The sequence below is a fragment of the Andrena cerasifolii genome, chromosome 15, assembly GCF_050908995.1.
Source record: "Andrena cerasifolii isolate SP2316 chromosome 15, iyAndCera1_principal, whole genome shotgun sequence".
Classification (NCBI taxonomy): Eukaryota; Metazoa; Arthropoda; class Insecta; order Hymenoptera; family Andrenidae; genus Andrena; species Andrena cerasifolii.
In genome coordinates, this window is record NC_135132.1 from 9,681,828 (window position 1) to 9,706,699 (window position 24,872).

General features: G+C 41.8%; 1 protein-coding gene across 15 annotated transcripts in view; it reads right to left on the reverse strand.

Annotated features, from left to right (window-relative positions):
* LOC143377293 (rho GTPase-activating protein 100F-like) overlaps positions 1 to 24,872 on the reverse strand; it is a 112,134-nt gene that overhangs the window by 49,093 nt on the left and 38,169 nt on the right. For 12 of the 15 annotated variants that reach the window (XR_013087283.1, XR_013087282.1, XR_013087281.1 and 9 more), the window contains exons 2-3: positions 9,137 to 9,239; positions 3,718 to 3,973 (exon numbers count right to left, since the gene is read on the reverse strand). Coding sequence is in view for 10 of the 15 variants with exons in the window: in XM_076828394.1 (XP_076684509.1) it covers positions 3,718 to 3,948 (231 nt within the window). In the remaining 5 variants the exon portion in view is untranslated. Of the gene's footprint in view, positions 1 to 3,717; positions 3,974 to 9,136; positions 9,240 to 12,089; positions 12,150 to 24,872 lie in introns of those variants that run through there. The other 3 variants (XM_076828390.1, XM_076828389.1, XM_076828391.1) reach the window with 3 other exon arrangements.

Here is a 24,872-nt window from a genome sequence, read left to right on the forward strand (position 1 = left end):
TTTAATATTTTTATTGATTATTATTGCATAATAAAACTTAACAAGTTTATAGTTTTAAAAATATTACCCGAGGTGATTAAAGTATGCGAATATTTTTAAGTCGATTCAAACGCAAACCCTTAAATATCTCGGTGTATGAATAAATGGACTTATACCACTTTCAAAAGCAACGGCCGAATTATTGGAAGTCTGGGAACGTAAATGCAGCAGTAGAAATGAGGTATACAAGAGGAATAGTACTATTTGGAGCTGTTAAACATTGCCTAGAAGAGCCCCGGCCATTCTGCATACGCAGAACATGATTCTGCGCCCTATTTATGGAAAAGTTGCAAACTTTTTTTCGTGGCACGTGAAACACGCCCGGCGTGGAGTGGAAGGCTCTCCCCCTTCGGAGTGTTAAAAGTGCTACAGTGGCACAAAGAGGAACACTCCCTTCAGCAAGTATCAAAAGCATCGCGACAGGGAGGTCTTTGCCAGGGTGAAGCTCAAAGGGGTGAATTTCAAGATTCCATGCGGTTAAATTTTGCAACGTTTTTCGTGGCCCCCGTTTTTCATTCCTCGACAAAGTGGTCCTCAAGTTCCCTACGTCAGTCCAGTTTCGGAAATAATGCTGCAACTTTAATTCTAACGTTTCCAAGAATGTTATGCCTGTCGAGTATCGTTCAAGTGCTACTATAAGTGTTCTATGTACTATTAGAGGCTCCCTTATTAGAGGGTGGCCAAATTATTACACTCGAAACATTTTCGTCAATTTTTGGGATCATTTTAAAATGCATTTAATACGATTTAAAAAAAAAAATTAAATTGGCAAGTAAAGATTCTGAAAGGAAACTTTCTTAGCTTTCCAAAATACGCGTGAAAATTTGTCTACGATCATGAGTTCGCGAGTTACAGGTGTTCAAAGTGAAAAGTACCCTTTTTGCTCATACGACAAAACCAAAAAGACGAAATTAAAGATAAATGTTTGATCTATAAGAGTCTCTTCGTTGGATTTACTGGAAAATTTTTTTTTGGCTCGTGCATACGTTCAAACTCGGCAAAAGTTTCTGAAACTTCCTTCCCTGCGCTTCAGCTTGACAAAACAGTATCACAATGGATGAAAAATGCGTCCTTGATTGAAAAACTAGAAACTTCAAGCGTTAAAATGAGTTTTTTAAATATTTTTTGCGACCACTTTCCGCAGAGGCGAACACCCACTGTGATACACAGCTGCGTAACTAATTCTCTACTCTGAACTTGCGAGGAATATTCAAAACTCCTGGCCCTGGCACCCCCAAAGAAGGGGCTTTGTAAGAAGAAAAGCAAACTGGATTTTAATGTCGAAATAAATTTTTATAATCACCTAAAGAATTTTATTGGATTTTCATTAAATAGACTTTTATCCCTTCAGCTCCCTCAAAATTATATCCGGAGTGCGCCACTGTTCAACTGTACCTAGTATTTTAGAATAGCTGACTGTATCCCCTAAATTTTAAATACGTTTAATAAAAAAAAATCGAACAGTACTAACTTCAACGCGAAGAAAGAAATATCACCGAAACCACCCCCAAAGCTTGGTCCAATGGTACCGCGCGCGTTCACATGATTTCCTAAAAGGAGCAAACTGCCATGGGCTGCCAGCGAAGTGGCAGAAATAAAAGCTCCTCCGCAGGACCATCAAGATAGCAGGGAAGCACTCTTATGGAAGGGCGGGTTAATGGAACTTAATCAGCGTCCGAGCTGGCCGCTTAATAAAGCGTAAACGTGGCAGATAATAACGCGAAATAATAGATCGCCAGATCCCTCCTCGCGGATGAAACATTTCCAGGCCGTAGCTCGGGGGCTGTTTTCGCGGGACAATATAAAAATGACGCGGGGGTGGCTGCTGCGTAAGTCCGACGACGGCGCCGTTTCTTTTCCGCCCTATCCCCATTGTCTTCTCGCCTCCGTTCAACGTGCGCACATGGCTCGCTCTCAAAAGGCGAGTTAGCGAGTCTGCGTGCTCGTCGAACGTCACAGTGCGTCGAAGACGATACCTTCGACTCTATTCGAGTCACTTCTAACGCGTGGGTACTCGCGAGGAGAATAAGCCTCCGATTGCATTGGACTTTAGCTATGTTTTAGAGGACCGAAAAATAACAAATACGTGTCTTTTTATTTTGGCCTGTTTGCATATTTAGGGGGTGAAAGCACCCCTCAAAGTTCACGAAAAAGGTACTTAGGGGGGTCATTCTACTTTGACCGACCGAAAAATGAATTTTTTCTCAGTAAATACAACGTATAGTGCAACAAATCTTTTTGGAATTTATTAAGCTAATCTTATATTATAAAAAAAAAATTTTAATTTGTTGCAAATGTTTTTTTAAACTGATATTTTTAAATTCACAATTGTTTATGTTGAAAAGAATTATTGCACATTTGTTTCCGAACCTTTTTTCTTTGCTTTTTCCATTTCCGGGTTTATTTTAGAATCCCCGGGTTGGAATGTGCGACATTCCGAGATTTATATGCTGATAAGGCGGCAACCCCGCCTGAAGTCTAGCTGGAACGTCTCTTCGCGGAAGTACAAAACTACAAAGTAATAATCCAGGGCGGAATGATGATTCTGACGGGAAATCGATGGGGGAGGAGCACGCGTTTATATCGTTGACCTGGTAGGATCGGCAGAATAGAAAATAATGGCAAGCTGCCGGATATTTGTGGGCGGGAGCGTGACAAATATATGTGATAAAAGCCGACTGTTCCGTTCCATATCTCGATATTGATTTATAACAGGCCGATACCGATATCGGAGCGGTGTTTTCGATTTCCATGTAACGCATTCACCGAAAATTCGATATTTCGCTCGGGATATCAGCGAGGATATTGAAACGAAAAATGTAAAAATGTGCATGGCTCCCACCCCCGTTGCATTTGCAAGTAAATTTGTAAATCTAAACGCTTTCTGAATGTACTCCACGTGCAAGTATTCTATGGAGTAGAAGGAGTAACAGAATCAGATTTATGGAAAATATCGGATGATTAAGGGAAGCGTGTCCTCGGCTTCAGCAAGTTTCGATAAAAATAAACTGCAGCTCCGCTAAATCAATTAAAATTCAATTTCTCATTACCAGACCGCTTCAACTTCTCAAGAATAAAAAGAAGGGGATGTGAAGAGCCGCGACCCAAGTTTGCATCATTACGCAGCAGAACCGAGTGTTCGTTAATCAGAGTCACCTACCCTCCAGATTTAAAATCAAATTATCATACGCCCCCGCGAGTAAGCCCCTTCGATACCACGGAAACGCATCGAGAAATATTTTTTTTTTAAAGCGCCCAGGGCGCTGTAATCTTTAAAAAGGCTTTTCAGGTTCAGCCAGGATTCGTTGTATGCCGATGCCGCTAGTAACCGAGCCGGGCACGCGACATTAACGCGATTAATCTGATTTCATGAACGCGTCCAGCTGTTCAGCAGACGCGGCGACGCAAATCGAATACAGCGAAGGTAATAGGAGAAATAAATTTCATTCTGGCTCGCTTTTTGTTCGCTGAGAGGTGCCATTAAATTCCGCCGCAAAGCTTGCTTTACGATTAAACAAGAATATCGCCCTTTCATTGAGAAAGGGAATTGAGCAGAGTGCAAAGAAATCCTTTAATTTCAAGAGGAGCTTCGCAGAGCCTTCGCTGGAGCTGTAGGCTTCGCGCTTCTCTGCAGCTGCAACTCGCGTGAATCCTGGAGAGAAAGGGCAGGGTACTCACTTTTCTGCGGCCGCAGCAGAGCATGGTTGCTGCGCTGCAGCTGCGGCGAGTCGTCGACAAGAGTTGAGGCTGATGACAGACGTAGCTGAGTCGTGCGCCCCCTTCTCGCTGCAGCTGCACCACGCGCACCTGCAGCTGCGCCTGCAGCTGCACCTGCTGCCGCTCCCGCTGCCCTTGACCGACACCGACTCGACCACCGTACTTGATGCGCACGTGTTTTCGCCACTGCATGAGTCCGGTGCGTCATGCCCTCTTCCTGGAACCAAGTCATCGGTCAGTAGAAGCGAGTGCTGCACCTGGCGCATTCGATACAGTCAAGTCAACTGTGGCACAGGGGCGAATTTCGAGTCAAATATTTTAATCTGAAAGAGTTCAGACACTTTTTAAATTAATTCTATATGATAATTTTTTATCATATGAGTTATTTGGAGGAAACGGTGTTTTTGGGAGCATCGAAAAAACAGAACCACGGGCGCCGGGAATCGAACCCGAGCCGCCCGCGTGCTGACCAGCAGCGTTAGCCACCACGGCTACGCCGACTCACCGTGGTCCCTTAGCCCGGGCCTCCTCTTATGTCACGGGGGTTCCTGATCCCACATATTGCTAATTTGTTAGATGAGAAAAGGGAATTTTTTTAAAAATTGTTTCAAGCCTCTATGTTTAAAATAGGGCCGTTACAAATATTCGAATACCCGTAGGCATCGAATTTCGCATTGTACCGAAAGCAATCTGAAGATGAAATATGTTTTCACACTAATTCTTTTCATACTGGCCTTCACAATTATTGTTTTTTCAAACGATAAATTTGACACTTTATTAATCGTTGGTAAAGTTAAAAATTATATTTCCTATTGGGTATAATCCGAAATTCGAAGACAGTCGTATTCGAAATTATTTAAATATTCACAGCTCTAGTTTAAACATCACCCGGTCAAAACAGCCAAAATAAAAAGCTGATCCTTTCCATTAAATTATGTTTAATATAAACAAATAAGTATATAGATCCGAACTATACAAATCCGCCCCTGGAGGTCCAGATTAACGGTAGAAGAATTAATTAAATTTTTTATAAAAACTAAAAGCTTTGAAACGACATAACTAAAGCAGGAGCAATTAACATTGAAATAACACCTCGTTGCTAAAAGGCTCCCAGGATGGCACCATGGGGCTAATGCACTTTGTTGGCAAAGTGTGCACCATAAGCACAAATTTTTGTTGAAGCTAAGGATCCCAGGAGTTACTTCCCTTCGAGAAAAGAGGACGAAACGATCGATACGCACCGCAGGGGAATCCACCACTTCGGAGTGTCTGTAGTACACGCTAAATGGCTTAACAATCTCCGATATCACTCCTCGCACTAAAGCCAGCTATCGCAAACTTTCAAAGTCACAATTTATTCTACAATTTATTTTAAATATAATCTTTACGTTCCTACTATTACATTAGGCACGTCGGAACTGGCAATGGATATTTAAATTGAATTTGTCACAGTATCCTGACTCGAGGAGGAATAAACCGATTCGAGAAACACAACACAGAGGGTCTGTGTTCCGTGACGGTCGAAAGGTGACTGTCCGAAATCAGGCGTCTTTTTCTATCGCCCTCTTGGGTCGTACACACTCAAGGTTACCATCCTAGAAGCCCCTCCTTCTTTCTCCCCTCGCTACGTGCTCCAACTTTTGTTTATGGGCGTAGTCTAAGCATTCCAGGAACTCTATTTACTATCGGGGCCTTCCGCATCAGCGAACTTAACGCGGTCCTTTTTTCGCCTTGTGTTCCAAAGCCCGAGAATTCGCCTGCCAATTCTGGCTCCCCCGACCTGCTGTGTTTTGTAACGCGGTCAACATTATTGTTTGCTTTATTTTAGTAAATCCTCTAATTAGTCTGAGCAATGCATCACTTATGATGTTATACAGTTTCAGAGTTAATGTTGGACTTTTTTCAGTGTTTGGGATTTAATTAAATGAAGGGAAATGCAGATATGGATTGTTAGTGGCAAGTTTAAGTATTTGAAGTTTAAGGGGAGTTTCGATGGGGCGAATTAATCTAAAATATGTATATTTATAAAATATCTAGATTTATAATCTAAAATATGAATTTCAACTTCTCTGGGACATAATTAAGAACCTACTCGATCTTATAAAGGAAGGTCTCCAAGCCGAAAATTCAAGGAATTATGAAACTTTGGGGATATGTATTACGCAATATTTTTGCTGCCTAAATTCACCCTATAGGGGTGAAATTGACCTCCAAAAATTCGGCTATTTTCGATTTTCAGTTTTTTACCAAATAACAGTCCTGAAAATTTTTCTTCTATTTCTTACAGTTCGCGAGTTGTAACAGAAAATAGCTGGATTTTCCGGGGGCCATTTCACTCCCTTAGAATAAATTTTAGAGACAAAAAAATTACGTAATACATACCTATGTATCCTCCACATATCTCTAAAGTTTCTAATATTTTTTTTATCCCCGGGTGGGAGATCTTGGTAGTGAAAATAAAAGGGCAATAATTATCCCGACGTTACTTTACGAAATACCACAGTTCCAGAGGAGATGTACGAAGCGACCCGATGCCTTTGCTTGGCAGTCGCCACGGCGACGTGTTAATTTATTAATGGCCCGTGGAAATCCATCTATCGGTTCCCAAATGATCGAGTCATTTTAATTTGGCACGTGACACGTACACCCAATGGCTCCGTTCTACATTTCGCCTCCTTTTCTCCATGTGCCCCTGATTCCGCATTTCGCTCCGCTCGCAGAAATAAACACGGTACAGGCGCATCGATTATCCGGCATCTCGATCCCACCCCTCCCGCGCAAATGAATTCTTAATATCCCAACTGGAGACGAGATCAAAATGAACTTCATTAATTAACGGGGGATCTCGATTTAAACCGCGCGACGACATTTGCGGCGCAGAGACTCTGCGGCCTCAGCTCTCGAAAGATGTGGCGAATTTAATTTGGTAATTTCTAGTCCAGCGATCGTGATCCGAATTTTTATAAAACAATGGCATTCGTTCGTCCAACAAAAACGTTCTTTTGTCCAGCCTTGGAAAAATCGCAGAAGTCGACACTTAATTTTCAAATTGGGGCCATTTTAAAAAATGTCGAAATTTCAATACGAATCTAAGATCTAAAATCGAATTAAGCCATTTTTCCTGTGGTATATTTTCAACCAAAATTTTTTTCATTTGTAGTTTAAGATATACTAAATATTCAGTAAATATTTCAGGATAAAAATCTTTCGTTAAGTTCATAAAAAAAATTTTTAAAATGGCCCTTCCACGTTTTCAAGACTCTCACCCTCTCCCTTTCTACAATCCCCAAAGCTATGTAAATCTTCAAAATTCTCAAGACAGAGAATCATACACTTTTCACCCCTCCAGTCCAACATCCCTGGCTACGAAATAAGTGTACTCCCAGGGGGGGGAGGAAGAAAGGGTTGAAAGTGGCGGAAAGAAAAGGCGACCAGGCCTAGAGCTCCCTTCTCTGTAACCGAATAATCGATCGCACGTGGTCTGTGCGCAATCACAGTTGACCTAGGGCCGCGAGAGTTATGCCAGGAATCTCATAAGCGACGTCCATCACCGCCGAATGTCTCGGTCTTCAATTCAATCGGGGTTACTATTCATACGACATTCTGTGTCAAGCTCGCTCGCGTTCGCTCGTTAAGAATCAATGAAATCCTCAACCGCGCGTGGCTGTCGCGCCACAACCTTGACCTCCCCTGACGGATCTTCCCCTAAAAAGGGGGTTCGCCCGTCGCGCACCCCAGACAATTTCTCGGATAATCTCCTTTCCCTCAGACTTCCTTCGGCAATTAATGCTCAGCGTGACCCAGTTCCGGGGACCCTCTCGGGCCATGCGAAAGTTTTGATAATTGGTAAAAATCTGCTGGTAATTTTCTTTCGGTTTGTCTTTCAGATAGCGTTGCAGCGCTGACGGCACAGTAGGGAGGATCTAGACTGCGAACTGGGGGACTTTAATTTGAAACAATTCAGGGGCCCAGTGGGAAATAGGAACATGGTGGCGTTTTATGATTTTAGAGGAAAGAAAGTTGAAGGGGAAATTGTTTTCGTAGAAAATATACTGCGCGAAATTGTAATTATTTTGGACAGTACTTGAATTAAGTAAATGGCAACTGTTATCAACTTTTAGGAGAAACATTATTTTCATAGGAAATGCGGCTCGAAATTGTAATTATTTTAAACGGTACTTGAATTAGATGATAAATGACAAATATTGTCAAATTTTAGAGGAAAAATTATTTTTATAAGAAATACATGGATATACTTTTTGAGTTGCTATGTTGAAGCTATAAAAAATCTAAAACAAATTAACAGAATTCTTCTGAATTTTTTATCTGTTGTATCAAAAAGAATGCCCCCCTAAGGGGTTATACCTATTTAGTCAGGAGGCCGAAAAGAGGCGATTTTTTAAAAAAAAGTGGAAGCATATATTTTCACAGAACTTTTTGCACTTAAAAGAGCAACATTTAAAGAACATTTGGTAATTTTTTTAGAGACCAATATTTACGTTTATAATAAAAATTCAACGACATCCAAGAAGCCTTTTTAACAACGATGAGCAAGATATTTGAAAAACTACTGCCCCAATCTTTCCGAAATTTTATAACAGCATATATCGAGATAGAAGGGTAAACTCCAGCAGGTATCCCCAAAGTTTCCTAATTTCTCGAATTTCCTGGCGGGGGTTCATCCCTTGTTAGTCTTTCGCATCCCTGAGCTGCTGCAGCTCGATGCAGCCTCGTAAACAACGTCGCAACACTTGCCGAGTAAACGACCAATCGGTCCCCGGCGGTGTTCCCTAAGAGGAGGCGCGGTGCAGGGATGAAGAAAAAAACGTGCAACGTAACGATAATGATGCACGTGCAACGACGAAAGGTAAACTGTCGCGTTTGCCCCTGGGAGCCCTATAGCTTCTACATAAATTCTCAAGAGCTCGGTGCTGGGGAAAATCTTTTTTGAAAAATCATTCAAATGATGCTCACTCATGCTTGAAAATTAGTAAACAAATATCAGCAGTAAAGATCCCTTTTACAGAGTCTTTTAACTAACAATGAGTTAGTCGAAAATCGTTCACGCCAGTCAAGTTGAATTTGCAGGCAAGTAAAATTGAAAGAGTCTCTACTTCGGGGATTTACAGTTAAACAAATTAATAACTGAAGTCAGCGGACTTGGCTGGTGTGAACGAGGCTTTAGAGTGGAATTGCATCAACGAGAGTCACGAGACACTATCATAATCGAGAAAGAGACATTGCATGCAGGTAATTCGTATTTCCAGAGTAATTTCGTGGTGAGGCAATTCTCTGGGCACACTCGAGAGCTCGGCGAATAAGACGGCCACAGAAAGAGGAGAATGAGAAAGAGAAGTGGAGGGAGCTCGATCGGGGTTACCTTCTAAAAATCATTTCTCGTGCGAAGGGCCGACGGGTCCCTGCTCGAGCAGACTCGGGTCACTTCTCTCATTCTGGTCCACGCAGCACCCTCTCCCGCCCTTCTGAAACAGATAAGATGGCAGCTGCTTAATCTTGGCGAGTAATGAACGATGCAAATGTTTGGGGCAGTGTCCAGTAGAATTTTATCCATTCCAGAAGCATTCAAAAGCACGGATTCGAAAAAATTCCGGCTGTTTAAATAACACAGTAAAAAGTAGCATTTTTTATTAATTACACAGTGCGTTCCTTATTAGGGATGTTATTCCGAAAAGGACCGGTGGCCGATCGAGATGAGCTGTGGACCTTAAATCTAAAATTGTAGCTTCGGGTATTTATTAGTTTCCGAAATATTAATAAAAAATTATTTTTAATTTTTTGGGGGTTTTTTGAAATCTTTTCTGGACGGTGGTGCGAGCCCCTGTACCTGGGACCTCTCCCGTCTCCCTATTTTTTATTTTTGAAATTTTTTAGCCACAACCGATACTAATATTTGGGACAAATTGGAAAGTGGAATGCGTTGTGGCGGCAAAGTCATAAGTGATTTAGAAAAATTGGTAAGGTGTAACTTTTGATGCACAATTACTCCTGTATCTTTTAAACGCATTAATTGCCGAAGCTAAAATTTTATATTTGGGGTCTTTCCAAACCCCTCGTAATACTCACTAACAAGGGAAGATCCCGAACCAGAAAATTCAAAAAATTCTGAAACTTCGCGAATATGTAGGGGATTTCCTTCTGGTTACAACGCAATTTTTGTTCGCTGCCCAAATTCACTCGAAGGGGGTGCAATTAGCCCCTGAAGATTCGGCTATTTTTCGATTTTGCGTTATAACTCGGGAACTGTAAGAGATAAAGAAAAAGTTAAGACAAAATTTACTTCTTTTAATTAGATTTACCATTTGGTAAAAAAATTATTTTACAGTTCACGAGTTATATCACAAAATCGGAAAATAACCAGATTTTCAGGGGTCAGTTACACCCCCTTAGAGTGAATTTAAGTGGAAAACAAAAATTCCGTTGTAATCAGGAGGAAATTCCCTGCATATTCACAAAGTTTCAGAATTTTTTTAAATTCCGGGTTCGGGATCTTCCCTTGTAAGTTTCATCTCGATCGGCCACCGGTCACTTTCGGAAGTACAGCCCTTATTAGAGAATACAGAATTTTGCCATTTTTCACCTCAACTTTCAGGCCCCTATTTCACCCCTTCAACGTGAATATCAGCGGATAAAAAAGGCACGTGTCGAATATTTCAAATTTCCACCAAAATCGCATCACAATCGGCGATTGTCACTTCGATACGGCCACTTTTCAGCAGTGTACAAGCTGACAAGTGTAAGAATGTTGGAGCACATCCCAGAAATTTAAGCGAATAAAATCTTCGCGATCCACAGAATAGTTCATTGAGAGCGCAGGATAAAAACTTGTCCGTATAAGCATGCACGCCAGATTAACAACTCCGGCACGCGAGATTAACAACTCCGGCTCACGCCAAGCGTGGCTCGACAGAGTTGTGCACGCCACTCAACGCTCCTCCCGCTAACCCCAAGCTGGCAAACGTTTTACGCAGGATAACGTGGCCCCAAACTGCGTGGCGAGCTAGTGTGGCGTCGTTAAATGAAAAAGGGGGCGCCGACTGCTGCGCAAGATCTTCAGCACGGCGGTCCACGCGGCGTGACTCACTTCTGCGAGTGGCTTGATTAATCTCGCCTTAGAAAAACAAGAAACCTACAAGTAGTCGATGAGCTTCTCAAAACAGCACTTTCTGAATAATTCTAGCAGCCTTCCTGCTATTTTTAAGGGATACTCTGCTTGAAATATATAACTTCAGGATCACCTGATCAAGCCACTTTATTTATTAGTGGGGCATACTATGGCGTGGAAGCTTTGGAGAGCCACGTGTGCTGCGAAGAATGATTAAAGCACTTGGCTAACGAGGGAAGTTTCATTGCAGAGCATTGGGATTTTTTTTAAACAAAGCAGGCTCGGGGAGGACCTCGGGCAATTTTTTGCTCGTCCCCATCTTCGGTTCTTCGGGGTGAAAACACCCCTTAAGGAAGAATCATATTTTTGGGGCTGAAAATACAGCAAAATTGCAGAATTTTTTTTTAAGAAACTAGCGATTCGATTCGTCTGAAATTTGGACCATGTTTTTATGCATCTTTGAAGAAGTTGCAGTTTTAATATTATTAATTTCTAATCATAAATATAGGAGTTAGGATTCAAAAAATAGGATTCCCCTCTTAATACCCACCGAGGTGTTTTTGGGATCTCAAAATTCTAACAATCCACATACACAGTCTAAAATAATTAGAGTACACTTGCTCAGACGTCTAGTAAGTACCTTGGAACCTCGAGTGAGGGACACCGATCAAAAAGATCAAAATATCGTAACCCAGAATAATTTCAACAATTAAAATTGATAAGAGTTTCATACGAAAGTGGGCCACTCGAAGGATCACTGGAACCCGGAGAAGAGAGCATTCCGTGACGAGAGAAGGAGCACAGTTTCCGTAATTCTCTTTTAATTCTTCGAGGATGATAATGGTCGCCGGCGAACGCAACACGCAGAAAGAATGAACGAGACGCATTCAACTGGTTCCTGAACTACGTTCCCAGATCCCCCGCTTTCCGTTTCACGTTCTATCGATCCCTGGAAGACACAGGGAGGGACTCGTGGCAATGAAGATGCACGCGAAGCGACACAGAGGGAAATACTAATCCCAGCCTCGTTGCCTCCTATTTGAAAACTCGAACTAGCCTGTTCGAAATCAGTGGAGATAGAAAGGTGGACACGCTGCCTGCTTGAACGGTGCCGTTACTCTCAAAGAAAGTTATAGAACGTGGAAAGTCAAGCTATTTACACGCCTCCGTGCTTCCCACCCTGCAGGGTGCCGTTATTCTAATTACGTACCTTCCCCTTGTACAGGGGTTGATAGCCACGCCATGAAACGAGCCCCGAAAGCTGCGACTAGGAGATGCACTGCTCAACATAGTCACTTGCTAACTATCCTAGATTTTGCCAACAGCTAGTTTAGATTGGGCACCCCATCGACTGACAAACCCCCTGGATTAAATGGGCCCAGTTATGCAGAAAGCTACCACCAACCCTCAATGATCTGAAACTGAGGAAATTTAGCTTGAAGATTCTCATTGTTAAAGGAAGGTAGATTTATTTCCATGGGGTGTTTTATTTCCTGTTGTTGGTTTAGAATGTTTTTTAATGAGTTACTTAGTAGTGAGTAGGGTAATTAATATAATTTTATACTCTCTGCAGCGGTTGCTTTTTAAACCTAAAATGGCACTATGGCCTCGTAGTTTTAATAATTTAGGGGCTCGGTGGAAAACTAGCACGTGATACATATGCATAAATTTTGTTCCTTAAGGATCCATAATTTTTTTCTCAAGAAGAATTATACATATTTTTGAGAACTTTTTATTTTACAGAAATCTACTATGAACGTTAAATTTTAAACTGTGATATTTTGAATAATATATGAAAACAACAAATACGAGTATTTTTAAGTAAAAAAATCATGAAACATTGGTCCTCTCAATTGTATAATGTAAGAGTTGTTCAATTTTTTGGAAAATAAAGATCGCGAAATTATGGGATCTATACTGTGTTTAACTAATTTTTGCCATTTACAGGGTTCATAATTTTCTGCATAACTAGGCCCAAATGGTGCCCTGAGTGCTTCGAGCAGTGTGCACATCACTGGAGCTTCTAATGCTCTATTTTTCATTCCAGATCGACTATATAATATCAAATAACACAGATACCACTGCCTCTAAATTCCCAAATACCCTACGAAAATATAGAACTGTTTGAATAGATGTTTCCCCAATCATTTCAGCTACTCAGAAATTCCCAAAGCCTCGTACACCCTACTGACTGATAATGACCCTTAATTAGACCATCCCCGAATTCCCCCTACGCAGGCCAAGTTACAGAGGACAGTACAGTCCGGGGATCGCAAATTTATCGACTTTTTCAATTAACGGTAATTCAATAAAGTTTTCAATCAAAACCGGTTTATCGGTAATTTTTTAAGGCACTGAAATTATAAGAGTAAACATTACAAAAAAATTTGAACTCTAATCGAACATTGTAATAAATATGTGCAAATAAAACTGTTCTGAACATTTCTTTGATGGCCTGATTCAGATTTTTAATTTTCTTTTGGATCAGAGCTGGTTTTTCGCGAGATACTTCGGTTTTCATCTGTATTAATAATTGAAGTTTCTTTCACTGATAACGTGGTAGATATCGACGGAATTAATGAACGCATATATGCGCTACATTGCTGTACATCATTTATTGGATTACCGGTAAAAAATTCAGGGCATTTCTCGCGATTTACAAGTCCAGCCCAAGTAAACTGTACTAATGCTGGCACTGCACTAATCATTGGCACTCCTGATTAAAAAGTCAAATATTAAGAAGTTCAAGCTTAGAAACTACTTTTTTTACAATTTCTTATTTTTCTTTCACTACACACTGCGAAGCTCAGTAGTTGAACCACACATTTTACATCTGGCAATGCCACATAGTGGGACAAAAAAGGGTGAGTTTTAGGCGTTTTCTTAAAATTTTGATAAGGGGTAGGCAAGTATATTTCCTCGCTTTATAACTAATTAATGGATTGAAATACAGATTTACTAAGTGTTACAGGTATTTAATAGTGAATGAAATAGTCTGTTTAAACACTTTAAACTTCGTTTTTTAACTACATACGTTTTTCTATACAACCTCAAATTTTAGGGCGCCAATGATTGTACTTTTACGCCTATTTTGTTTTTCATTGAATATTTTTAAAATTAAAGACTTAACAGGTACTCAAGATGTTTTCTTTCAATGAGAAATCCACAATCATTGATAAAAACTGAAAAATTAAGACCATGTAAAAACTTCACAAAAACAATATAGACATTCCAATTGCGATTTCGGCTTAGGGTGCCAATCATCGTGCAGTTTACCCTATTCCTATTCAATTGAACCCAGCGGAACTCAAAGCGAAGACTCCGCAGGGAGGAAGCTGCCCAGTGGTGAGCTAAGAATCTTCGAAAAGTGTCTAGAAACTGTAAAGGAAGCACATAGGGCGCGATATTCAGCCGGCACGGCATCCTAGCCAGGTTCTGGGATCGATAAGGGCCACGATTAAGGGCGAGAGTAACAGGAGCCACGCAGCAGCCGCCGAGCTCTCTCCCGATCACAGAGCAGCACCCACCAGACGAGTCTACCAAGCGACACCTATCAATGACCACCAAAACCGTGGCCCCCTACCCTTAAAAAAAAAACATGCTCCACATGCAGCCAAGAGCAACAACCCCGACTGGCCAGAAGGGAGGGGGAGGCGTTAGAAGGAAAGCAGGACACGAACACAGGAGCGGCGAGCAAAAGAAAAAAGCAGGTGAAAGAGGGGTAGGTAGGGAAGAAAGGGAGCACGAGCAACGGAGGCACGACTTTCGCGGTGGCGTGCCGAGAGAGTCGACGGTCCCCGGACCGGCCGGGGCGATCGATATACCCTTTTTCGAGGGTCGCTTTCGGCCGCCCTCCGGCACGCCACCCGACCGCGCGTGCAACCGAGAGACGCCGGTGTCTCCGGCTGCCAACCCTCGTCTGTCCACGTACCTGCGCGTCCCCGGAGCTGCCACGAAAAAAAATGCCCCCAGGATCCGTCCAGCCCTGCGACGGTACCCCTTCACGCCCTCCGCACCCTGGTTTTTCCAGCGGCGACGAAGGAAGCGGCGCGGATCTTCCGGTCGCAGCTTTCTCACCTCACCGTACAACGCCACGCGGGAATCAATACGCGCGCCTGCCTCAAGCTTTTCCCTCCCCCAGCCCCCTCGAACGCTTCTTCACCGCCCTTTCTCTGGATCCCGCGCTTCCTCTCTCTCTCTCTCTCTCTCTTTCAACCCCTATCCCTCCCCCTCTGTCTATGCACCCGCGATATAATGCGTGCACCAGCGCGCGGCCACAACTCTCTTCCCGTGCACCCCCTCTCGACGCAGCGGTAACCCTGCAGCAGGGGGAGAGGGACGACGACCGCCTCTGTACACGCCGGACGACACAGGGCGCACCAGGGCCTCCACGTTGGCCGTCTCCTTCCGCGAGAGGCTGCCGATAACCACCGCGGACCGAACCGTGCACGGAGAACCGAGGGGAGGACGCTCGGCGGACGACGGCGTGCTACGCACCGAGCCGCGTAACCACGACTACCTGCACCACCAGGGCGGACATGTTGGACGAGGGCTGCGCGCAGCCACGCGCGCGCGCGCAACCGGCGCTGGCCCCACTGCTCCGGGGAATCAATTTTTCTGCCGTGCCGGCGCCGATCTTCTGGCCACCCTGCACGGTTTTTTGGGGGTTGCTTTTTTGGGGAGGTTGTTTTTGGAGGGTTTGGAGAGGCTGCTGGGACATTCCATGCGCTCTTGCAAAAGTACTTGGCGTATTTTTTTTTACTTTTTTGAAGTTTCTTATGGAGATCGAATATATAGCATTTCATTTAAAAAACTGAAAGTCGCCCTCGTTTCGAGGAAAATGTTGCGAACAACAAAAATTGAGATACCGTATTATGTTGGATATAAAAAACAGTAAGAGGTTTCCTCCTTCAGTTTTTTTTCAGATACTTACCATTTTCGAGAATCCTGTATAAGAATATCAGGTGTAGCCGCTGCTGGGCGACGCAGCGTCAACTTTCGACAATTTTTACGGCGCCAATTTTAAAATGTCCATATTTTTGAAAATTTGTCCATCAAGGGAAAGGATAGAACTGTATTCTCCTTTTTTTCAGATTTTTAAAATTGCGCTCGATTGTTAAACATCTGCATTTGTTTAACTCTTCGTTGACACTCTGGGTGTGGACCACCCATAAACTGATTTTGACGCTCTATACCTTCTACATGCAAAATAAATAGTTTTTCTCCAAAGCCGACGTACAAAGTATTTTTTCTCTCAAAGCATTATATCTCAACAGCAACTCTGTAGATTTGTAGCTTCTAATATTGAAATTTGTAAAAGTTACAATTTTTTAAAGATTCTCTTCCTTTTTTTTCGACATGTGGTAATTTAGATTTTTTTACAAAAACTGCGGTAAATTTTCAATCAAAAAGCTATTGAAATATATTCTAGAGAAATCTGTCCGAGTTCGCATGGAATGTCCCTGCTGTTTTTTTTAGTAGAGGGTTTGGGGCGGGTGGGTGAAGGGAATTTGGGGTTTTTTTTGCTTCGTGCTTTTCCGGGGGTGCAACAGGTTACGTGGGGAGTTTTTGGTTTGGCCGAGGTGAAGGGTAGCGGGGGGATGATTGTTGATGATGGATGGGTTGATTATGTGGGGGTAAGGGGTAATTGGGTGTGATGATTGTATGGTGAGGGGAATTTTGTAGAAGCAGACTTGTATGGAACTGACGACTCTATGGCGAAACATGCGACACCGCTGGAAAAGTAGTCGATCGGTTGTTTCACGAACAGGAGGTGATCAAATTTTGTATTTTACTAGCAAAATATATCCGCGCTTCGCTTCGGGCTTAAGAGACATTAAGGACTCCATGAAAACAAATTTCACTCCTTTTCACCACCCCCTTAGGGGTTGATTAGGGCAAAATCCTGAAATTGGTTTTTAGGAATTTGTGTGGGTAACCTTTGTAAGTAGAAACCAAGTTGATATCTAATGGGGCCTAAGAGATATTAAGGAATCCGAGGAAATACATTTTATCCCTTCTCACCCCTTTGGGGATGGAATTTCCCAAGATCCTTCCTTAATGGACGCCTACGTCATGAAAATAATGTACCTTTCAAATTTCACGTTTCTAAGTTAAACGGTTTGAGCATCAAGACTTCTTATATATATATAAACATTGATACATTAAATTTGCAATTTGCAAACATTGATACTTCACAAAGAAATAATAAGTAATCAGTGTAACTGAGTAATTTAGAGAAAACTATTTAACTAATCGACTTGCCCTTACACATACAACTAGATAATTCCAAACTATTTTCGATGGACTTCTAGTATTATAAAACAAATTAATTTTAATACTTCAATGTTGCCTAAATAGATTAAAAAATTTCCTGCAAAATCGTACTTCATTTCCTGAGCTCTACAATTTTGTCAATTTTCGCCTTTTCTGTTTCATAATTTCTCCAGAAAAAATTCCCCAAACTGTGTACTCTAGTCTAACTGCCCGTTTTTCAATGCCATCTTCAGGAATTTATTTAAAAAAAAACTATAAGTTTTTTTTTAAATAAACCCCCCCAATAGGTCCACATTGAAACTTTTTAAACAATTAAAATATCCGCAAAATACTGTGCGCATCCCTCAGAAACTTCCCCTAAAACGTCCCCTAACGCTAGCACCCCCCGGAACAAGTCTCTTTAAGTAATCCCAGAACAGAGGAGAGGAGGGAGCTCGGAATTTTTCTTTCTGCCGAAGCCACGATAACTCCTCGCGAAGTTACCATCGGGAATCGAAAACTAAAATATAGATTCGCCTTCGAAATTGATTCTATGCCACTGTCGGAGTCGCCCGCTTCTTCCATCCCCCTCTGGCCCCTTCTGCACGCTCTCAGGCTGTCGAACCCTCGCGCGCACGCAGACGTCGAAATTTTTCCTTTCACCCCCCGCCCTTAGACACCCCTCCCGACCACCCTCGCCCGCGACAGTGACAGAGCGTATGCAAGGAGGAGGCTACATCGGTTCCAAGTCGACGTCGACTTGTCTGAGTTTTATTAAATTTCTTGCTGGTCGGTAAATAGGCCCCCTCCACGCACGGAGCGATACTTATTACACCCCCATTTTGGGGACATTCTATTCGGGACTGGCGAGGAGATCGGGAACAATAAAGTGAATAAAAAAAATCGTGAGCATCTTTAATAAAATTGAAGGAACTGAAAATTTGTTGCTCTCCAAAATGGACGCAGAATATAGAATACCTATTTGAATTTTCATATTTGTTACTTTTGTTAGTAATAAAGGAATACCTGGCATTCAAAGTGCCCACGCACTCGGTCCACGAAATTATAGTCTTCTTTTAGAAAAATGAATGCGTTTCCCAAGGAAATATTGAAGTCGGACCACCCCGATCGAAGTTTTCGAATTCAATCGGCGGGGGTGTTCGACCCCGAATTACTTGGCCGATAAATCCCGGCAGGAGGGGCTCCTCTCTGCGGCGGGACCATTTCTCGACGGTCAGGGTCGACTATTATGGTTTTCCACGAAATCACGTACCGTGATCGCCGTATTTTACGAGCTGCCGCGAGCCACGGACTATTAGATCGATACACCGGCAGTCTGTGGCCATGGGGTGCTTCTGAGACACGCTGATTGCGGCCTCCGCGGCTAATTTTTTCGCCTCCCCCCACCCCTCTCTCACTCCCCTGGGCGAGAGATCGCAATCAGCTGGCAATTGTCGCGGAAACCGTCGCGGCAAGCAGCACAGGTCGGATTCTATGTTAACGAGCACCTCTGAACCAAGCCAGACTCCTCAAACTCACTTTCCCACCCCCGTGGCACCCCTCGAAACTTCGAAGAGACAGACGTAAAGTGGCGGAAACGATTCCTCGTTCAAAAATGAGCGAAAACCGCGCCATGAAGTTTTCCAATACGACCATTCGTTTTCGAGAAAAACGACTCCAAAGTTCGGGCGCAGTGCGGCCCCAGGGGGGCGGAGCCTCGGAGCGCCGTCTTCGAGGTCGATTTTCTCGAAAATGAAGCTTCGTATGGAAAAACCGTATTCTACAGTTTCGATGTGTTTTTTCATGGTGTATCCTATCCCGCTATGGTTTCCCTCGATTTATGCACCGTTTGAGCAGGGTGTCCAGAAATGCTAAGACGAAATCTGGTAGAAATCGTTAAGCTGAGACAAGGAAGGACAAGGATATTGATGCTGCCAGATGCGAAAGAACGTATTTCAAACAGAAACATTAATAACGAGACGGGAATCAGCAGGATCTCCCCAGAGGGCCAATAAAATTCCCCCAGTGAACGGCCTTTAAATTTATTCGGGTCCGAGCGGAGCCCGGTCGCCGTGACGAGCAATTAAACGCAAAAACGACAGAGGATTCCGTGCAGCGAGGGGGATGAACGGATCACCGAACAAGATCGATGAAAGTTACTTGTCTTTCAGGGCCAGTGTATCAGTTTCCCCTGAACGTGAAACAGGATCCAGCGGCTCAATCTAGGAGCTTCTTGCTCCGTCAACCCTTGAAATTGATAGCTGCTGCTACTCCTTGACCAACAAAAATTACCGGCACCGCCTTAAACTTCTCGAAAAGTGGCAGAAGAAGTTCAAAATAGAATCCACCGGTCCCTAGTGACTTTTTAAGGTCCCTTCCTCCCTCGAGCGATTCTTAGGCACTAGCTACGAAAGGAGCACCCTTTTTTACTAGGAAAAAAAGGTAATTCTCTACGTCCCATCAAGGAGATTCGTTCGAGCGTCTCGAGGGGTGGGCGAATTGGACGATCCGAGCTTAAGTCACCTCAGTCTTTCGATTCCCCGTTGTCATTCCCATCGAGCCTAAACGTCCTACTTCCGGTTCGACTACTCCTGCCCCGATCGATTGGAGGCCTCCTCCGTGTCAAAAACACTCTGACGGAAAAGAAGGAGCGGGTGGATCGTCTGCTCATGAATCTCTCCACTATCTCCCACCAATCCCACAGATTTTTCCGTCCTGCCCCGATTTGGGACAAACCTGGCCACAGGAGGGCCGCTGTGAAATTCATCGGTACAACGTTTAGCTGTGTCAAGTTGCGCAGAATTTTTCGATTCAACGCGGGGGTGTGCCTTTTTTTTAATTTCAGGATAATCCGGCTCGTTAACGCGGAATGGAACCGCGAGGACTTAATAACCGCCCCCCGTGTGTGCGCGTGTATGCGGCCCTGCCACTCGACCTGGAGTACGTCGCTGCGATTGGACGGCATTTGAATGAATGCCATCCGACATTCACACCTTTTTTCAGCCCCTTCCTTTCAACCCCGTCCACCCGTGAAACGCCTCCCATCTCAGCCCCCCCGCCACTGATGTACTCGAGGGGTTACGGTGGTGACACGCGAGCAGCGTGTGGGTTCGCGTCACGCACACGAAAGGGCAGGGCCGTGGCGAGGCGTTTTGGGCCCCGCGTTTTGTGAATGATTTTTTTTGGGAAATTCAATGTTTTTGGGTAGTAAGAGTACCTACCGTGGTTAGGAAAGTTAATGTAAAGGGTTTTTTGAATAAAATTTTTGGAATTTTTTGGATACGAAATTTTTTAACTTTTTGTGATAATGTCATTGTATTTGGATAGGTAGTGAGGACAAGTAGTGTTGTTGTATTGAACGTGAGTGTTTTTAAATTTTTACAGTTTTTTGAAAATATTTTTGGAAAAGCGATATGGGTATGTGGGTATTTGTTTATTCGCCCGAGCCTTCGTTTTTTAGATAATTAGGTCGAGAGTGTATAAAAACCGAGCAACTAGGGCACATTTTGGATTTTGGTTTTCTCGAAAATGGAGCGTGGTAGGGGAGAAATTTTTTCTATATTTTCGAGTTTATTTTGTACGAAGAATATGACTACTAAGGGGTTTTTAGGATGCATAAAGTGATCACGGCGGAAATGAAGCTTCAAATTTTGGTTGCCTTGTTTCAGAAAGTGATTCAATTCGATTTGGATAATTTTTAGTAAAATACGTCCCCCACCACCTTCAAGTTCACCGCAAATCGCTTCAGACATCTTTTCGACCGACAATCCCAGAATAATATGGAGTATTTATTACAATCCCAGAGGTTTCACCCTCGGAAGCTATTTCCACAAACTCCACCCCCTCGAGCCTCTCCCCAGGATAGATTTGCATCGTGGAAAATTAATCGTTCTTCACCTCGAAAAGTGTGTCAAACGTCTCCATCGATCGATTACATATTACGTCGTCGTACGTCCTGATGATTGGTTCCTATTATCGTCACACTGACAATTCCATTCCCGTACCAGGGGCTAACAAAAGGCACGTGGAGTATGTCGGTCGAAATTCGGGCCTTTATAGAATGACCGCAATGTACATAAATATTCGTCCTCGTGTATATTGAACGACCAATATCTGGGCGAAGCTTCGAGTAGTAAAAGTACTACTGGAATTTTAAGTACGCGTTTCTACTGAGGATCATTTAATTGCGGGGCTAGTGAGTCGATAGACGATGATTTTATAATGTCGCGGCGTTTTAAATTGGAAGCTTCGAAAAGAGAGACCTAATTAGTGAATACTTTGAAATTAGAGAGATCAAATTAATGGACAATGAAAGATTTAAAATTCTGAGGCTGAGGGTTTAAAATTTCAGAATTTTACAATTCGAGTTTTCAATGTCCAAAACTCAAGCAACTATCGAAAATCAACGTTCAAAATTCGAAAATTCGAAAATTCAAGGTTGGAGGTTCACAATTCCAAATCTGAGATTCTGAGATTCGATATTCCAAAATTTGAGATTCAAAGTCCCAGAATTACAGATCCCAACATTCAGAAGCCGAAAATTCGAAAATTTAAAAATTCAAGGGTGGAGGTTCACAATTCCAAATCTGAGATTCTGAGATTCGATATTCCAAAATTTGAGATTCAAAGTCCTAGAATTACAGATCCCAACATTCAGAAGCCGAAAATTCGAAAATTTAAAAATTCAAGGGTGGAGGTTCATAATTCCAAATTCGAGATTCTGAGATTCGATATTCCAAAATTTGAGATTCAAAGTCCCAGAATTACAGATCCCAACATTCAGAAGCCGAAAATTCGAAAATTTAAAAATTCAAGGGTGGAGGTTCATAAATCCAAATTCGAGATTCTGAGATTCGATATTCCAAAATTTGAGATTCAAAGTCCCAGAATTACAGATCCCAACATTCAGAAGCCGAAATTCGAAAATTTAAAAATTCAAGGGTGGAGGTTCATAATTCCAAATTCGAGATTCTGAGATTCGATATTCCAAAATTTGAGATTCAAAGTCCCAGAATTACAGATCCCAACATTCAGAAGCCGAAAATTCGAAAATTTAAAAATTCAAGGGTGGAGGTTCACAATTCCAAATCTGAGATTCTGAGATTCGATATTCCAAAATTTGAGATTCAAAGTCCCAGAATTACAGATCCCAACATTCAGAAGTCGAAAATTCGAAAATTTAAAAATTCAAGGGTGGAGGTTCACAATTCCAAATCTGAGATTCTGAGATTCGATATTCCAAAATTTGAGATTCAAAGTCCCAGAATTACAGATCCCAACATTCAGAAGCCGAAAATTCGAAAATTTAAAAATTCAAGGGTGGAGGTTCATAATTCCAAATTCGAGATTCTGAGATTCGATATTCCAAAATTTGAGATTCAAAGTCCCAGAATTACAGATCCCAACATTCAGAAGCCGAAAATTCGAAAATTTAAAAATTCAAGGGTGGAGGTTCATAAATCCAAATTCGAGATTCTGAGATTCGATATTCCAAAATTTGAGATTCAAAGTCCCAGAATTACAGATCCCAACATTCAGAAGCCGAAATTCGAAAATTTAAAAATTCAAGGGTGGAGGTTCATAATTCCAAATTCGAGATTCTGAGATTCGATATTCCAAAATTTGAGATTCAAAGTCCCAGAATTACAGATCCCAACATTCAGAAGCCGAAAATTCGAAAATTTAAAAATTCAAGGGTGGAGGTTCACAATTCCAAATCTGAGATTCTGAGATTCGATATTCCAAAATTTGAGATTCAAAGTCCCAGAATTACAGATCCCAACATTCAGAAGTCGAAAATTCGAAAATTTAAAAATTCAAGGGTGGAGGTTCACAATTCCAAATCTGAGATTCTGAGATTCGATATTCCAAAATTTGAGATTCAAAGTCCCAGAATTACAGATCCCAACATTCAGAAGCCGAAAATTCGAAAATTTAAAAATTCAAGGGTGGAGGTTCATAATTCCAAATTCGAGATTCTGAGATTCGATATTCCAAAATTTGAGATTCAAAGTCCCAGAATTACAGATCCCAACATTCAGAAGCCGAAAATTCGAAAATTTAAAAATTCAAGGGTGGAGGTTCACAATTCCAAATCTGAGATTCTGAGATTCGATATTCCAAAATTTGAGATTCAAAGTCCCAGAATTACAGATCCCAACATTCAGAAGTCGAAAATTCGAAAATTTAAAAATTCAAGGGTGGAGGTTCACAATTCCAAATCTGAGATTCTGAGATTCGATATTCCAAAATTTGAGATTCAAAGTCCCAGAATTACAGATCCCAACATTCAGAAGCCGAAAATTCGAAAATTTAAAAATTCAAGGGTGGAGGTTCATAATTCCAAATTCGAGATTCTGAGATTCGATATTCCAAAATTTGAGATTCAAAGTCCCAGAATTACAGATCCCAACATTCAGAAGCCGAAAATTCGAAAATTTAAAAATTCAAGGGTGGAGGTTCACAATTCCAAATCTGAGATTCTGAGATTCGATATTCCAAAATTTGAGATTCAAAGTCCCAGAATTACAGATCCCAACATTCAGAAGTCGAAAATTCGAAAATTTAAAAATTCAAGGGTGGAGGTTCACAATTCCAAATCTGGATTCTGAGATTCGATATTCCAAAATTTGAGATTCAAAGTCCCAGAATTACAGATCCCAACATTCAGAAGTCGAAAATTCGAAAATTTAAAAATTCAAGGGTGGAGGTTCACAATTCCAAATCTGAGATTCTGAGATTCGATATTCCAAAATTTGAGATTCAAAGTCCTAGAATTACAGATCCCAACATTCAGAAGCCGAAAATTCGAAAATTTAAAAATTCAAGGGTGGAGGTTCATAATTCCAAATTCGAGATTCTGAGATTCGATATTCCAAAATTTGAGATTAAAAGTCCCAGAATTACAGGTCCCAACATTCAGAAGCCGAAAATTCGAAAATTTAAAAATTCAAGGGTGGAGGTTCACAATTCCAAATCTGAGATTCTGAGATTCGATATTCCAAAATTTGAGATTCAAAGTCCCAGAATTACAGATCCCAACATTCAGAAGCCGAAAATTCGAAAATTTAAAAATTCAAGGGTGGAGGTTCACAATTCCAAATCTGAGATTCTGAGATTCGATATTCCAAAATTTGAGATTCAAAGTCCTAGAATTACAGATCCCAACATTCAGAAGCCGAAAATTCGAAAATTTAAAAATTCAAGGGTGGAGGTTCATAATTCCAAATTCGAGATTCTGAGATTCGATATTCCAAAATTTGAGATTCAAAGTCCCAGAATTACAGATCCCAACATTCAGAAGCCGAAAATTCGAAAATTTAAAAATTCAAGGGTGGAGGTTCATAAATCCAAATTCGAGATTCTGAGATTCGATATTCCAAAATTTGAGATTCAAAGTCCCAGAATTACAGATCCCAACATTCAGAAGCCGAAATTCGAAAATTTAAAAATTCAAGGGTGGAGGTTCATAATTCCAAATTCGAGATTCTGAGATTCGATATTCCAAAATTTGAGATTCAAAGTCCCAGAATTACAGATCCCAACATTCAGAAGCCGAAAATTCGAAAATTTAAAAATTCAAGGGTGGAGGTTCACAATTCCAAATCTGAGATTCTGAGATTCGATATTCCAAAATTATTCAAAGTCCCAGAATTACAGATCCCAACATTCAGAAGTCGAAAAATTCGAAAATTTAAAAATTCAAGGGTGGAGGTTCACAATTCCAAATCTGAGATTC